This window comes from Microcebus murinus, chromosome 4 (assembly GCF_040939455.1).
Source record: "Microcebus murinus isolate Inina chromosome 4, M.murinus_Inina_mat1.0, whole genome shotgun sequence".
NCBI lineage: Eukaryota > Metazoa > Chordata > Mammalia > Primates > Cheirogaleidae > Microcebus > Microcebus murinus.
The window spans coordinates 54,953,938-54,971,068 of record NC_134107.1 but is presented as its reverse complement, the minus strand read 5'-3'; the positions used below and the strand labels follow the sequence as shown (position 1 = coordinate 54,971,068).

The window sequence follows — 17,131 nt, the reverse complement described above, 5'->3', positions numbered from 1 at the left end:
TACAGACTACTTTAGCACCTGACATAGATGAGCCATTCAGTAAATAGTTGTTAAATAAGTAAATAACGAGGTCCAAGCAGAGAACTTCCAAAATGTCAGAGTGTCTGGGCCTACAGTAAAATTCAGGTTCCCCTGAACTAGAGGACCCTATGTAATTCAGTTTGGGGTGCAGAGAGGGGAGGAGGAAGGCAGAAACAAGGCCCAGGCTTCGTTCTGAGGCATGCACCTCCCTATCTTCTCCAGAGACCTCATTAGAGGTGTTTAGCTGGGAAGGTGTAAGCACAGGCCCTGGGAGACAGGGCAGGGGACAGGAGCTACACTGTCTCCGCCTCTTCAGTAGCTGCTAGCCCTGGCTGTGTTGCTAAGAGCCTCAAAGACAAAGAAGTCACAGCCGGAACCCAAGGGCAGCTCTTCCAGGCTGTTAGGCACTAGCCCCCACCTCCCAAAGCTGCCTACAGGCAGAGAGGCCCTGGATATCTCACATCCCAGCACCAGGCCACAGAACCATGAGCCAGGACAGCAAAGTGAAGACAACAGAGTCCAGTCCCCCTGCCCCATCCAAGGCCAGGTGAGAAGTCCTGGTCCCCTGGGTTGGATCTGTTCATTTCACTCCACAGAGCCTCATTCCTCTTGGTGCCTCCAGTCGCAACCACAGCATGGAATGTCTGGTGAATAAATAAAGCAAGACCTCCCTTCTTACTCACAGGAAGTCGATACCTGTCCTGGACCCATCTGGGGATTACTACTACTGGTGGCTGAACACGATGGTCTTCCCAGTAATGTATAACCTCATCATTGTCGTGTGCAGGTTTGGCTGGGGCGCTAAGGGAGGGGCCTTAAGCCGACAAGAGCGCTAAAGAGTGAGGCAGAGGAGAGGGGTGGGACTCTAAAGAGGGGCGGTGCCCATGCAGGGCCCAAGGCCTAGTGCTGAGGGACCTGGGGACACCGCCTCACACACACAGCATGCCCTTAAACCAATCGCTTCTATCCCCGCCCTGCAGAGCCTGCTTTCCCGACTTGCAGCACGGTTATCTGGTGGCCTGGTTGGTGCTGGACTACACAAGTGACTTGCTGTACCTACTGGACATCGTCGTGCGCTTCCACACGGGTCAGTGAGCTCCTCAGATTGACCCTTCGCTCCATGTTCCCGTTCCAAAGAAAGTTTCTTAGTAACAAAAAAGAGCTGCCCTCCCTGATAGCATTTTCATGTGCCTTTATGCTTGACACCATCTCCATGCTCGCCCCAGAAACCCTGGAGCCTCCACCCTGTCCCTGTGACCACCTCCCTGTCCCACTCCGGCCTGCCCACCCTCACCCACTGTTGACACCAGCCCGTGCCTCCCTCCCTTTCCCCAGGATACTTAGAACAGGGCATCCTGGTGGTGGACAAGGGTAGGATCTCGCGACGCTACGTTCGCACCTGGAGCTTCTTGCTGGACGTGGCTTCCCTGGTGCCCACGGACGTGGCCTACGTGCGGCTGGGCCCGCACACACCCACGCTGAGGCTGAACCGCTTTCTCCGTGCACCCCGGCTCTTCGAGGCCTTTGACCGCACAGAGACCCGCACAGCTTACCCGAACGCCTTTCGCATCGCCAAGCTGATGCTTTACATTTTCGTCGTCATCCATTGGAACAGCTGCCTGTACTTTGCGCTGTCCCGGTACCTAGGCTTCGGGCGTGACGTGTGGGTGTACCCGGACCCCGCGCAGCCTGGCTTTGAGCGCCTGCGGCGCCAGTATCTCTACAGCTTTTACTTCTCCACGCTGATCCTGACCACGGTGGGCGACACGCCAATGCCGGCCCAGGAGGAGGAGTACCTCTTCATGGTGGGCGACTTCCTGCTGGCCGTCATGGGTTTCGCCACCATCATGGGTAGCATGAGCTCTGTCATCTACAACATGAACACCGCAGATGCGGCTTTCTACCCAGATCACGCGCTGGTGAAAAAGTACATGAAGCTGCATCGCATCAACCGCCGGCTGGAGCGGCGAGTTATTGACTGGTGAGAAGACCGGGGTTCCAGACCAGGACAGGGACAGGGTACGCAGTAGAACCTGAGGGAGGTGACTAGGTTCGCATTGCTTGTGGGCTAGGCAAGGCAGTCAAAATGTGGCATTCACTGGTGGACTTGGAAAGGAATGTCCTCAACTAGGCGAGTCGGCACTGGGGGGAGGGGTGGGTTAGAGATGGATAGAGAGAGGAGCTCTTGCACAAGGCAGGATAGCACAGAGACCAGGAGTGGGAGCTGCCATTGCGTGGGAGGGCTGCTAAGGCTCTGGAGGGAGGGGGAGAAGGACAATACCACCACCCCCTCCCAGGAGAGGGCCAACCACTAGATGGTTGCCTGTGTGTGATGATAATCTGTACCCTGGACTGAACAAAAGGAAGTGTCACAGAGTTGGGGAACCAGAGCAGAGAGTCTCTAGAGAGGATGGGGGCTTGCTGACTGAAGTAGTTATCAGTGGGGGTGGTACAAGACTTCACAGATTGGTAGGAAGGATAGAGTCTGACAGGAGGTAAAGGATATCTTATTTGTTGTCAAGTGATGAAGGCTTCCATACCCTGGGTGAGGTAGAAGAGGTCAAAACATATCTATGACCAGGAAAGATTAGCCAATTGTCAGGAACTTCCATGCCCCCTGTGAGATCCTCGTATGGTTGGACTCTCGGCTGAAGCTGAGCTGAGCCCTGGTGGAAGCGGGTGGAGGCAGGTATGTAGGGGCCTGGTAAGGAAATGACACTGCACTTACTCCCAGGTACCAGCACCTGCACATCAACAAGAAGATGACCAATGAGTTAGCCATCTTACAGCACTTACCCGAGCGGCTGCGAGCTGAAGTGGCTGTATCTGTACACCTGTCTACGCTGAGCCGGGTGCAGATCTTCCAGAACTGCGAGGCCAGCCTGCTGGAGGAGCTAGTGCTAAAGCTGCAGCCGCAGACCTACTCACCAGGCGAATATGTCTGCCGCAAAGGGGACATTGGCCGAGAGATGTACATCATCCGAGAGGGTCAACTGGCTGTGGTGGCAGATGATGGCATCACACAGTATGCTGTGCTTGGTGCAGGACTCTACTTTGGGGAGATCAGTATCATCAACATCAAAGGTGGGCACCTCAGCATTTGTTCCCAGGAAAGGACTAGGGAGAAGGATAGGGACAGAAGAACCCAGTGCTGTGATCAGATGGTACTTAGGGCCTACAGAGTAAGCAAATCTAGCCCTTACCTGAGTCACTAGATGGCTCAGGAGAGAAGCAGGACATGGAAGATCTGTTCCCAGAGAAGAAGCTGGGCCAAGGTCAGTGAGCAGGCTGCGTCTTGGAAGACAGAGTAGACATGCTCTGTGGCTATTGACCAAAGGCACCAACAGACCAGTGGAAAGTGACAGAGATAATAATAATAGCTACTATTTATTACATGCTTACTACATGCCCTGTTCTAAGTGCTTCACATGTATCAACTCATTAAACTCTCACAGCACCTGTATAAGGTAGTTACTATTTTTATTCCCCTTTTCTTAAATATAAGGAAATCAAATTCAGAGAGGTTTGGTAATTTGCCCAAGGTTACACAGGTACACACAATTGGAATTAGTAGAAAGAACAACTCTCTCACAGCCAACTGGAAAGGTAGAAGAGAAGAAATTCCCGTTTACTGATCATCAATTCTGGGCCAGGCCAGTTACACTACACTGGCTCATTTTTTCTTCTTCTCAGCCCTATGCAGTAGGAGTTGTTATGCCTAATCACAGATAAAGAAACTGGGTCATGGGAGAGGGGAAAGCTTGGAAAGGGGGTGAGTGCACTGTCACTGACTAGGGCTAGATGTGCTCTAGACTGGCTCTCTCAGCCCAAGAGGTCCAACCTCGAGTAGTTATGAAGGCCTCACATTTGTCCCCCAAAACCTCCTCAAGCTCCACATCCTGTATGTGGTTGGCTGCTGTCTGCTTGACTTTGGACAAGTCACTTCCCTGTTCAGATCAAATTTTCTCGCCTACCTAATGAAGATGACATTGAAAACCCAAAGAGTTATTTGTGAGAGTAAATGAGCTATATGGGTGAGACATCCAGTAGTACAGTGCCTGGCACATGGCAAGTGCTCAAGAAATGGTAGCTCCCCTTCCCTTTTCTAAGGCCCTTCTAGCTCTGAGACTTTGTAGCATTCAGCCTATCCTGTCTTCCCACCCACTCCCACCAGCTTAACCTGACTCTCTCCTCTCGCCATTCTCCCCACGCCCTGCATTTCAGCCACTCTGAACTGTTTACTGTTTTCTGCATCCACCTGACTCTTTTCTACCTTTTTCCCTCTGCTTATTCTCCTCCCTCTGGCTAGAGTTCCTCCCCCATGCTCCCCTCCTCGTCTAGTTACTTTCTACTCTGTTCAGGCATCCCTTCCTCCAGGTTTCCCTAAATTCCCTGCCTTACAGCTTGGTAGGGGCTTTTTGCCTATATTTCCACAATAACCTAATGCATATGTCTACAGCATAACAGCCATACTGTTATGTAACTATTCTATTACATGCCTATCTCCCCTAGACTATGAATTCTTTGAGGCAGGTCAATGATACCCACCCAGCACAGAGCCTGGTCCCCAGTACATTACTGAATGAAAGAATTAATGAGGCAGAAGAAGTGGTTCAAAAACACAAATATGGAGTTGGGTGCCCTGGCTCAGGAGTAAAATGTCACCCCACTGCCCCCCTGCTAACTATCCTCTCATCTGCCCATGGGCCACAGGGAACATGTCTGGGAACCGCCGCACTGCCAACATCAAGAGCCTAGGTTATTCAGACCTGTTCTGCCTGAGCAAGGAGGACCTGAGGGAGGTGCTGAGTGAGTATCCACAAGCCCAGACGGTCATGGAGGAGAAGGGACGTGAGATTCTGCTCAAAATGAACAAGTTGGATGTGAATGCCGAGGCAGCTGAGATCGCCCTACAGCAGGCCACTGAGTCCCGGCTGCGAGGCCTCGACCAGCAGCTTGATGATCTGCAGACCAAGTTCGCTCGCCTCCTGGCTGAGCTGGAGTCCAGCGCACTTAAGATTGCCTACCGCGTCGAACGGCTGGAGTGGCAGACTCGAGAGTGGCCAATGCCTGAGGACCTGGCTGAGGCCGATGACGAGGAAGAAGCTGGGGAGGGAACTTCCAAGGATGGGGAGGGCAGGGTCGACCAGGGGGGACCCTCAGGTCCAGAGTGGCTGCATTGCCATCCACAGGACTCCCACCTCTGAGTAAATCCAGATTTGTAGGAAAGCCTGCCTGCAGAAATTCTTCCATCCTGTCTGCTTGGTCACAGAGATGGGAGCATATTGGTCTGTGGATGCCCAGCTCGAGGTATAGGAGCGTAGCACATATTCATCCTCCACTTACCAGCAGTACACACACACAGTTGCACATACACATGCTGGTCCCAAGACTGTGCATTCCATCCAGAATGCTCTGGAGTTTCCATTCGGAAAGTGCACATGCTTTTTCTCACAAGCACAGATATGTCTTACATTCATATAATATATACATACATTCAGCCATGCTCCTCCTAAACACACATATGCTGTCAGTCATACACCAACAGACACATAGGTGCTCTCCAAAGGTGTGCACACACTTGTGAGAACACACTTTGAGCCCTCTAGGTCCAAGATGTCCTTTGAATTGACCCCCATATGGGTGATTCATAAGTGTACCATGAATGTTGCACTTCAATAAAATGTTTTCCTTCTCTCTAAGCATTTATGGGGCTGGAAATAAAAGGCAAATCCAATGGCGGGCCAGGGTGGATTCTGTCTGAATTCTGAGTCACAGGGGTGAGGGGCCTGTGTGGGTTAGATTCAAAGAGGTTGTGGTTCCCAAAGAATAGAGAATCAATACTAGCCAAGGCAAAGCAGGCTTTTGCATCACAGTGCTGTGTGAGATAGATAGATAGATAGATGGATGGATGGATGGATGGATAGATAGATAGATAGATAGATAGATAGATAGATAGATAGATAGATAGATAGATAGATAGATAGATGATAGGCAGGCCGGCCATTGCATCCCACACCAGAGTGTATGTTCTCAACTTTGTGAACTCTGAGGGACTTGATCTCGTTTAGTGAGCCAGAACAGATACCTTTGCTTCTTTTTTCCCCTTGGCCCAGCCCTGGAACCTGGGGCTGGTACTTTCCTGCATTCAGAGCTGATTCCAACGGGAGAATAGTGCCCAGGACCACTTGCCTGGCCCGGTCCCACCATACCAGTTGTTGGAGCTGGTTTTGGTGCTGATAGAAATCCAGCCTTCCCTCTTGGCACAGTATTCCAAAATATAGGGGGGAGAGTAAAGGGTAGATGGAGTGGAATACCATGGTCAAGGACAATTAGAGATAAATGCGTCAGGAGTTTTAGAGTAACTTTGTTGTACTTGGAAGGAGGGCTGCCTGGGATGGGGCAGGGAAGATATTGTACAGTCCGTGGGGAGGAGTCTGATGTCCTCTCTGAATCAGATTCACCCAGGGTCACCATTTCAGCTCCTCCAGGGCCTAGCCAGTCTTCATGTCTGAGCTGTGCCAAGTGGTATTTTTAAATGTACCCAGGATTGAACTTACAGGTATAACTAAGTGAAGAGTTTCTACCCTCAGGAGACATTATAAAGGCCATAGCACTTTAAATCATTTAAAAATATACAGTTATTTTGTAATATCTGCCTCACAGAATATAAGATTCATAAGGCTGGCATTTGATCTGTCTTATTCATCTCTGTGTCCCCAGGGCCAAAACTGCCTGGCACATAGTAGGCACCCAAATATATATTTGCTAACCAAAGAAGGAGAGTTGAACCAGATAGAGACCAAATATTGGAGGAAGATGTGTGTCAATTTCTCAAGATGTTTTTCTACCATCTCTGCCCTCAAATCACAATGAATTAGAATGAGTGATATGCTGTGAATGCCATTTTGGTGGTATCTGATGGATTTGGGGAGCTGAGAATAAGCTTTTCATTGACACATTACAACACTACATCCTGTTCCAGTAAAGGATCTCTTAGAACAAGTGCACCTGCTACTCTATAGAATCCTGGTCCAGGGCACAAGTAGGGGGATAACTGGTTACATAGCTTATTCTGGATGTAGAAATGGCTTCTCCAGAGCTACAGCCTCAGAGCAGTCCCTCGAGAGGTGGGAACTCTAGTTCCTCTAGAGTCTTGAACAAGGAACACACCAGCATCACCAGCATGGTCTGAATATCAGAGGCCTGGCCCCAGATGTTTGTCCAACATAAAACCCCCAGAGACTTTTGCAAGACTCTAAATTAGGGAAGAGAGAGTGGAAAGACAGCCACAAAACACAACTAAGACTAAGTCTCCCATAAAGTAGTCATTGAAAAAAATGAGAATTGTCTGATTTAGAGAATCAAGGGCATGTCCAATAGTTTACACACAATTATACAATCATTCATAACACACTGCTATACATAGGTTATTTCATTTGGTTCTTGTAACAATGTTAGGAAAGTTAAATTATTGTTATGCTCATTTTTCCAGATCAGGAAACTGAAGCCCATACAGCAACTAAAAACAGTAGATTTTATTTATTGAGAAATTATAAGTACTTTGTTCCAAAGCCTGGGCTAAGTGTATTTGTCTCAATTAGTCCTTACAATTATATGAGAAAGATGCCTTTATTACCCCATTTTGAAACCAAGGCTCTGGGATTAGATAACTTGCCCAATATCACAAGGCTCCTAAGTCACATGGAATGAAACCCAAGTCTGTCATACTGTTTCTTTTAGGAAGATAAGGAAAGGAACTACATCAGCTTGAGGTTAAGGCCAAGCAAGCTCCTTCCTTTCTTGAGAATGACCCTCATGGGCAGTAACTGTGGCAACTGGGGGAGAAGGAGCCAGTTGTCAGGCAAAGCTTGTGAATTGCTGGCAAGGCTGCCTGCAGGCAAAGACAAGGCACTGCCCACTGCTCTGGAAAAGAGTTGCTAATTCCAGCCCCAGAGTCCACACCCACACAGCAGTGAGAGGAGGGCAGGGCTTTGGGAGCCACTGCTAGACTTCTACAGCGTTTTCAAGGCTGTTCCAAGGGCCCTCCTGCTGAGAGCCCAGATGCTTCTGGCTTAGCTCTCCTTCCTCCCACAGGACCTCAGGACCTCCCACAGGCCTCACCCACTTCTCTCCTTGGTGCAGGACCCTGGAATGTACACCCTGCTCAGTGTTCCCGGTTAGCTACTCCCCCATGGCAGTTTCTTTGGCCCACCCCACCCCACCCTTTTCTTTCTTAGGGTTTGGCTGCTAGCCCCAGAAGACAGATGGAAATAAAGTATCAAGCTTGGGAAGAAATCAGATTCCTAGCGAATAGGGCCATTCCACCCAAGGAGAGATCTAGTGCAAACACTAGGAGCCAGGAGCAGGAGGCAGTGTAGGTTGATTCCAGTTTGAGGCTGACGCTGACATAGGGCTCCAGGTGAGGGTCAGAAATGGATCATCAAGCTGGGTCAGAGCTGGGATCACAGCCTGGCTCACATCAGGGCGAGTGTTAGGCTGGCCATAAAGTACAACGGATGGAAAAGGGCATGTATTTGAAGCCAATCAGAGTTGAGTTTTTGTTCTGAAACATTGTGTCCCAGCTGGGGGAGTCTCAGACTCTGCTACAAAATCTTTCAGGGTTGTTGAAAGAAATGCTGAAGACTTAAAAGGTAAATAAGATAATGAATGTAAACTGCCTACCAGTGCCTGGAAGATAGCAATTCCTTAATAACGAATAGTAGCTATGACTCTTACTCTCGTCCTGCTGGCAGCTAGCTGTTATGTCTTTGAGGGCCCTGGGCACAGGCTGTGCTGCTCTTGCCTGTCTCAGGCCTCTGGCTGCACCTTCTGATTGTGCCGGCAATGCCCGGTCTTGGCCAGCAGAGAGCGCAAGACACTCCTTCCCTCCCCTCCTTCCAGCTCCCTCCGGGGCCTCAGGATTGCATCGCCTGGAAAAGCTGGGAGAATTTCCCAGGGATAAACTCAATCACAGGGTCAGGAAAACAATGTTGGGGAATCCTGATCTCAAGTGGTCTGTGAAAACTCTCGTTCGGTTTTTTCACAAGGGCTAAAATACATCAGTGGTGAGGCTGAGAGACATTACTGAGGAGGTCAGCAGCCCTGTGGCAGGCAGCACCACTGAATGCTGGGAACATTCAGGACTGCCTTCCACACAGATTGAAAATTCCTTGTGCTTTTCACCTCCAGAGGCCCAGGGGCCCTCTCTGTGTCTGTGGTTGCCGTTCCAGTTTTGGTGCCTTGGCCTGTTATCCTCAGCCTTTCCCTTCACCAGCAGGTCCCCAGAGGCTGCTAACTTGGGTGCGTTCATTGAAGCCCTCTCTCTGAATGGTCTTCCTTTGGCTTTTTAAACTTTCATTTAAGGTTAAAATCTCTCTGACCTGAGAGATCCAGGTCCCTCATGGCCCACCTGTGAGGGTCAATGTCTGAAGTATGGCCATGAGGCCAGAGCCAGCCCCGCATATGTGCCTCTGCTTACACCAACGTAAGGTCCAGGAACCTAGAAGGCAAGTCCTTGCTCTGGTTTCTTTTCTCTCCCCAACATTCCCTGCCTGCTCTGACTCTAGCTCATCTGCCTTCTCAGCCAGCTCCCTCTGTTTAATTATCCCAAGAGAAGGGCCTCCTGTGTGGGCAGGGAATGTGTGGGCAGGAACTCAGTACAGAAGCATATCTGCATATCAAAAAATGCAGAGAAAAGGCCTTGAAATGTGGAGATGTGAGATGTGGAGAGAAGGCAGCCTAATCAGACACAGAGGGAGAGGCTGAGCAAAGGGGGAAAAGGACGAGCAGAGCACCCCAAGGACCAAACTATGGCTGGTTTCTCTCCTAGCACTGGATCCCAGCTGCAAGTGTGTGCACCAGAGAGCCAGGGGCCTGGAGGCAGAGCCTGTAACATGACCCTCATGCCACTACATCTGTGAACACTGGGTTTCCTGGGTAAAGCACTGATATTCTGTGGACCTGCAAGCTACCTAGAATAAGCAGTACCTTATAAAGCAGGCTATCTGGCTGTGCATTAGGCACCATATCCTGCTCTCTGTGGTTGTTTCCCCTGAATATTTACTGAAGTGTTACTTAAATGTTCCCCTCTTATCTCAATTGTGATATAGGATATTGAAAGAAGGATCATTTGCCACACTTAGACTAATGGGGCAGTGTCATTGCTGATTGAGACTCCCCAAAGGGGAAGGTAAACTGTTCCAGCTACAAGAATCAAACTAGGTGGTCCAAAATCCCCCTCCAAGAAAATAAAAATAAAAACCAAAACCAAAGAACAAATAACCTTGGCAGGTTTCTGACTTATTCCTGGACAAGGGTCCAGGTCTCTCTCCTTTGGCTGCTGATATTGACTTTGCAGTTCCCTCCTTCCTCTGATCTAAGGCCTCCCTTCTTCCTGGCCCTGAGTAATCCCATTCTCTCCAAATGCTGGATTATCACTGACATAGATGGAATTTCCTAATTTTGAGAAATGAGCTTCTACCCCATTTGGTACTATATTTTCATCCTCTCCCCTTCTCTCCTCTGCTCATGATACCCCCCTCTTCTTCACTGTATCTATTACTTAGGTTTTATCCTGTTTACAAACTATCTTCTTGAAATCAATCTATACCCACCATTTCCTGGCCCTCACCTCACATCTCCCATCTGCATTTAGTTGGAGGGGAGAATATGAGCAAGGTAAAAAGAGATGAACAATATGACATGCACAAAGAAACTAGAAGCAATTCAAGGTTCCTGAAGCCAAGTATGACCATCCAGCTGGAGTCAGTGTCTGGGTGTGAGAATAAAGAAAAGATAGAAAATAAGTAATGAGAGTAGTGTGGAGAGTAATCTGAGAAACTGTTGGAGAATGGGCATGTATTAGTCAGTTTAGGCTGCCATAACAAAATGTCACAGAAATTTATTTTCTCACAGTTCTGGAGGCTGGAATTCCCAGATCAAGGTACCAGCAGACTGAGTTTCTCGGGAGGGCTCTTTTCCTGGCTTGCAGACAGCTGCCTTCTCACTGTATTCTCACATGGGCTTTCCTCCATGTGTGGCAGCAGTGGGGAAAGGGGGAGATCTCTTCCTCTTCTTATATGGATAGTGATCCTATCCAATTAGAGCCCTACTCTTATAACTTTATTTAACCTTACTTGCCTCTTTAGTGGCCCTATCTCCAAATACAGTCACAGGGCAGGAGCCAGAAAAGCAAAAGGACAATTATAAGGCATTAATTATAAGAATTACTATGAGAAGTAGAGGATATTACAGAAGCACACAGGAGAGACACCTAGCCCAGACTTGTGGGATTAAGGAAAACTTCTCAGAGAAGTTTTTTCCTCTTTAACTCCTTTTCCAAGTTCAGAAAATTCTTATATCCTCAACTTCATTGAACACTTTCCCAACACCTTTGTTAACGAAAATAGCAGTCTCCTAAAAATGGTACATCTTCTGCAAAAAGGGGTGGCTTCTCATCCTCTCACAACCTTGTACCAGAGTTGGGGTCCTGTACTCACTGATGCTTCTTCTTGACTCTCAGTAGATCCCAGCTCCTTAAAGTTCATACACACTCATTATGCTACCCTCTTCTCTTCCTCATTGCCAACAACTACCAACTTTCTGGTGCCTACCTATTACTCACTTTGGGCTCTGTCACTTTAAGCTACAGTTCTCTCTTCTCCGTGACCAGCTGAGAATTCATGGCCCATTATTTCACCCTGATCCCTTTATTTTTTCATCCCACCTACCTGGTAAAATCCCAGCTTTAGATGAACTGAACCATCAACATTCTCCATGCTTGCATCCAACCAGCTGAGCTCTGCTGGAGAAACTGATACCTCTAGAAATTCATGGTCATCAACCCTCAAGTGGGCCCTTAATACTTTCCAATTTTCTTACTACATTCCTCTGGTATCCACTTTCCTTCTCCCATTATATGTGGTTTTCTGAAACCATCTTAACTCCTATAATTTCAATTTCATACACACACACACACACACACACACACACACACACGCACACCACTCACTGATAATCAGATCTCCAACTTAATAGAGAAAATAAAAACTATTAGACAGCAGTTTCCCACCAAATCTACACATATACTACCTTAAGATGAAAATTAGGTCGCTATGACAATAGAGAAAAAATCACAGGGACTTATGATTGTAGTTTCTTTCTTTTTCATGCAGCAGTACCAGGGATGGTAAAATGGCTTAACAGTTTATAGGAGACGCAGACTCCTTTTGTCTTGTCACTCTGCCATCCCTCGTCTGTTGCCTTCACTACATGATCAAACTTGGCTTACTCTCACATCCACATGGAGCCTGCAGGAAGAGGCAATGAGGAAGAGAAGGTCTACCTTTCTCTTTGAAGACTTTGATCTGGAAGCTGCACGTATCACTTCCACCTACAGTCACTGTTCTAGTCATCAAGTACATTTTTTAACTTAGCTACAAAGACAGTCTAGGAAATATAGCTGTTATCCAGTTGGCCATAACTTATTTTCACTTATAATCATTCTCTTCTATTAATTTCTTCTCATGATTTAGTCTCTACTTCCATCAAAAGCTACAACCCTCCACTTCTGCTCTTGATTCCCATATCCCCTTTACCATGTAACATAATACCTCTCTGCCTTCTCAGGAACTTTGCATTGTCAGTTAACCACTCTGTCTGTCTCCTGTATCTTTAGTCTTTTCTATATATTGGATTAATTCCATCTGCCAAAAAAAAAAAAAAAAATCTGGTTTCCCCATCCTAAAAAAAACATCCCACACTCTCCCTTAGTTCTATCCTGTTTCCTTTCCTGAGTACTTAACACTTCTTAAAGATTTGCCTGAAGTCATTCACTCCACTTCCTCTTGTCACACCCAGTTTTCAGTACACCCACCCTGTCTCCTGCCTCAACAACCTCACCAAAATGTCTCTTCCTAAGGTTGCCAAGGGTCTCCAGGTTGCTAAATTCAGAGCACATTTCTCAGTCCTCATTTTTCTTATCCAGGAGCAGCATTTGAATGAGTTTGACACTTTCTTCTTGAATCTCTTCTACTTTAATTTTTTTTTTCTTTTTTAGACAGAGTCCCCCTCTGTCACCCCTGGTACAGTGCAGTGGTGTCATCATAGCTCACTGCAAGCTTAAACTCCTGAGTTCAAGCGATCTTCCTGCCTAAGCCTCCCAAGTATCTGGGGCGGCAGGTGCAAACTACGATGCTCAGCTAACTTTTTCTAGTTTTAGTAGAGACAGGATCTCACTCTTACTCAGGCTGGTCTCAAACTCCTGAGCTGAAGCAATCCTCCCACCTTGGCCTCCCAGAGTGCTAGGATTATAAGTGTGTTCTACTTTAACTTTTATGATGGTTTGCTCCCTTGTTTTCCTCCTTTCTCTCTGCTCTTTCTTTGTCTCTCTTGCAGGCTGGTCTTTCTTTATCTAGGCTTTAAATAATGGCCTTCACCAAATCTGACCTGGTCCTATATTTCTTCTAATTCTACACACTCTCACTAATTCTGTGGTTTGCATTACTTCTTATACAATTTGTATATTCAGCTTCCTATGAGAATTTCTACTTAGATGTCTAATAGGCATCTGAAGCTCAACATATTCAAAACAGAACAGATTTGCTGGTGGGAGTTGCTCTCTGCTAGTTACTATTTTCTCTATAAAGTTGGAGTCTAGGTTAATTGAAAGCGAAGGACGCTGTGTGTGTCTGTGTGTCAGGGTGGGAGATGAAATTAGGGATTTTATGAGTCAAGAAAATTTGAAAAAAAAATACTGTGTAAAATGGGAGAAATAAGGTGATCAGAGAAATTTAGTAAGACTTCTGCTTATTCTGGGAAGCAGCATAGTATGAACACCTAAATTCTAATTTCCAAAATCCCTGACTTTGAATTCTGGCTCTTTCACTTAGTAGCTTTTGGCTTTGGGAAAGTTACTTAAAAGCTCTCTGGGCTGCAGGTTTTTCATCTAAAATAGTGATCAATAATAATGGGCCTAAATTTGTAGTTCTTTATGAAGGTTCAACGTAATTAAAGGTAATGTGCCTGGAACATAGTTGGTGATCATTGGTTTCTGTCCAGTTGCCAGAAACCTTATTCATTTTCATCTTATCTTCCTCTCTCACTCTCCATATGCAAACAGTCTCTAAACTCTCTCTACCTCCTAAATAGCTCTTGGATTCAACTTCTCCACCACCTCCATAACTTTAAAGCCACTATCATCTCTCACCTGAATTATTCTCATGAACTCCAAATTGACCCTACCTTTTAAGTTGCTCTCCACACTAGCTGCCACTTCAATCTTTCCAAATCTCTCTAAATCTTAACACATTTCCCATGCTCTCACTTCTTCCTTGTATGGCTTGCCTCCTGAGATGAGAGGTGTATTATTTTTCTATAGATGCTGTAACAAATTACCATGAATGTAGTGGCTTAAAACAACATTTGTTAGCTCTTGCATCTGTTGGCCTGAAGTCTACACAGTATGTCTGAGTTCTCTGCTCAGGCTATCACAAGGTTAAAGTCAAGATGTTGGCCAGATCGAATTCTCTTATAGAGTCTCTGGGAAGGAGTGAAGTCCCTGTTCTTTTGCTGGGTGTCATCTGTGGACTGCTTTCAGTTAGAGGGTACTCTCAGGTACTTGTCCTATGCCCTCCTCCATCCTCAAGCCAGCAACAGCCACTAGCATCCCTTGTCATGTTGTCCCCTCTATCTTCAAGCCGTCTACACTGTGTTGAATACTTCTCATTCTTCCATTCTCTCTAATTTCCTCTTCTGCTGCCAGTGCAAGAAAACTTGTAATTTGGTAAGGACTAATCAGATAATCTATGTTGAGGTCAACTGAATTAATAACATTAATTCCACCTGCAAAATCTCTTTGCCATAGAACATAATCATGGGAGTAATATCCCATCATGTTCACAGGTCTAGTCACACTTCAAAGAAAATTATACAAATGTGAGAGTCACTGGGAATCATCTTATAATTCTGCCTATCCCAGGGGAGGAAACCATGGAAAAAATACCTGAGGGCCCAGGCATGGTGGATCATGCCTGTAATCCTAGCACTCTGGGAGACCAAGGCGGGAGGATTACTTGAGCTCTGGATTTCAAGGCCAGCCTCAGCAAGAGCAAGACCCCATCTCTACTAAAAGTAGGAAAAAAAATTAGCTGGGTGCAGTTGTGTGCACCTGCAGTCCCATCTAGTTTGGACCCTGTGGCAGGAGCCTGAGCCCAGCAATTTGAGGTTGCAGTGAGCTATGATGATACCACTGAGTCTAGCCTAGGCAAGAGAGTGAGATTGTGTCTCAAAAAAGAAACAAAGCAAAACAAACAAACAAAAAAAACACCACATTCCTGAGGAATGGTTGCTTGAAATAAGATCAGATGGATGAGTACACAAAAGCCATGTAACTGGAGGACCTATAGCAAAGAAAAAAAAAGGGAGGGGGAACTAAAGAAAGACCAGTGACTCCACAGTGGAAAGAACAAGAACTATAGTGACTTGAAATAAGATGGCTAGAGATGTCTGTAGGAGTCAAGCCATGTGGGCTCCGTAGATACTGTTAAAAGATTTTCTTGAGCCCAAAAGAAAGGTCAGAAGAATGGTATAATCAGACCCGGGTTCTGAGCATATCACTCTGGCTATAAGGTGGAGGGTAGGAGAGTAGTGCAAGGATAGGGTAATGTCAGTCGATGTACAAGCAGACGGATTCAAGGAACACTCAGTAGCTAAAATCAACAGGACTTCGTGATTGATTGAATATGGGAGTGATGTAGTTATGTTCCTCAGGAAGCAGACTCTAAAACAAAGATTACTGTGAAGGATGTTTACTAAGGAGTGTTCTTGGAGTCAACACCTGTGTAAGAAAGAGGATGAAAATAGGATTGGGTAAAAGGAAAAGCTGAGCAGTAATTCAGTCCCAACAAAGACTTCAGTGAACCCCATGAGGAACTTTGGAGTTGTGAACATCTTTCAGAGTTGTCCTCCATCGGGGTAAGGGGACTAAACCTTTCTACCTCTGTGCTGACTAGTCACTGGATACAGGATGCCCCAGAAAGGGAACATGACCTTGAATGAGCCAGCTTTCTTGTGCTAGGCAACTCCTGAAAGCGATTGACAGTTGAGCACCACCCTTCAGCAGCAGTCTCAGTGGCTGGAGAAAAAAGTCTTCATTTTTGAAAAGGAGTCTAACATTTGTGTCACAGCCGCCATAACAGGCGAAAAGGAGCATAAGGAAGCAAGGCATCAAGAGTGATTCCTAAATTTCTGTTGTACACATCTTGGTGGATGCAGTTAGCAACCATAAATTGCAATCATTGATTTACTTGGGAAAATCCCCATTAGAGTGGGTGCTACTCAGGGACAGACTGTATTGCACAACTACTGCACAGCCCTGTAACCGGAAAATAGTTTGCTGAATAAGTGAATGTCTGTCTACTTCTATTTCCACTCCTCTCTCTCCTACATTTTCCTTTGCTCCCATGCCCCTACATCCTACCACCATGCAATGTGGGAAAAATCCAGCAGGTTATCTGACGATCCACCTGTGCTGCAGCTGAACAAACAGCAAGTCAAGCTCCTCTGGTGCAGGGCTCTCTGATGGGCAAGACAGGCAGTGCCAGGAGGCGGGGGAAGCAGGTGATGACATCCACACTCACCCCAGGCTTACACCCTCCTTCAATGCTTCGGTCCCTATAAACTTAGTGCTGGCTGGACCAGGTCCTCTCCAAAAGATTGGATAAGGGCTCTCCGAATTCCCCATAAACTCAGACCCCATCCTCTAATCTGCTCTTTCACCGATGCCCCTATCTCCTACAGCTACTGCTGGGAACCAGAAGCTGGAATCTCACATGGTATTAGAGTTTCTTTAGAATTGAGAATGGATAGGGAGCAAGGCTGAAATAGTAGAAAAAGCAAGCCCTTCCCCGAAAAGCTGAACTCACTTCAGTCCCGCAGGCCCATCTCTCAGCCTTGTTCCTGCTGCACCCCAGTGACCCAGTCCCCTTCCAGCCCCCTCTCGTGGGAACCGGGCACCCTACACAGGCGGCTCCATGTGCTCTGAGAGCAAACAGGGAGTGTCGGCGTGTCGCGTGGGGGTGGGCGCTGCCTGGAGACCACTGAGAAAGCC

General features: G+C 47.0%; 1 protein-coding gene across 2 annotated transcripts; it reads left to right on the top strand.

Annotated features, from left to right (window-relative positions):
- Window positions 1–621: 621 nt before the first annotated feature.
- On the top strand, window positions 622–5,729 carry CNGA4 (cyclic nucleotide gated channel subunit alpha 4). Of its 2 annotated transcripts, none has more exons than XM_012786567.3 (5): window positions 622–781; window positions 1,002–1,108; window positions 1,357–2,002; window positions 2,756–3,105; window positions 4,735–5,729. In XM_012786567.3, the coding sequence occupies exons 1-5, from the start codon at window positions 765–767 to the stop codon at window positions 5,226–5,228; spliced, it is 1,614 nt and encodes a 537-aa protein (XP_012642021.2). In that variant the 5' UTR covers window positions 622–764; the 3' UTR covers window positions 5,229–5,729. The 2 variants fall into 2 exon arrangements, with proteins under 2 accessions (XP_012642021.2, XP_012642024.2); XM_012786570.3 differs by having other exon boundaries at window positions 622–808.
- Window positions 5,730–17,131: the final 11,402 nt, after the last annotated feature.

Bases quoted from the DNA above. Each gene is read 5' to 3' on its own strand.
- CNGA4 (XM_012786570.3), top strand. From the start codon at position 765: ATGGTCTTCCCAGTAATGTATAACCTCATCATTGTCGTGTGCAG. The intron at 1,109-1,356 runs GTCAGTGAGCTC...CCCTTTCCCCAG, and splicing joins CGTCGTGCGCTTCCACACGG to GATACTTAGAACAGGGCATC. The intron at 2,003-2,755 runs GTGAGAAGACCG...ACTTACTCCCAG, and splicing joins GAGCGGCGAGTTATTGACTG to GTACCAGCACCTGCACATCA.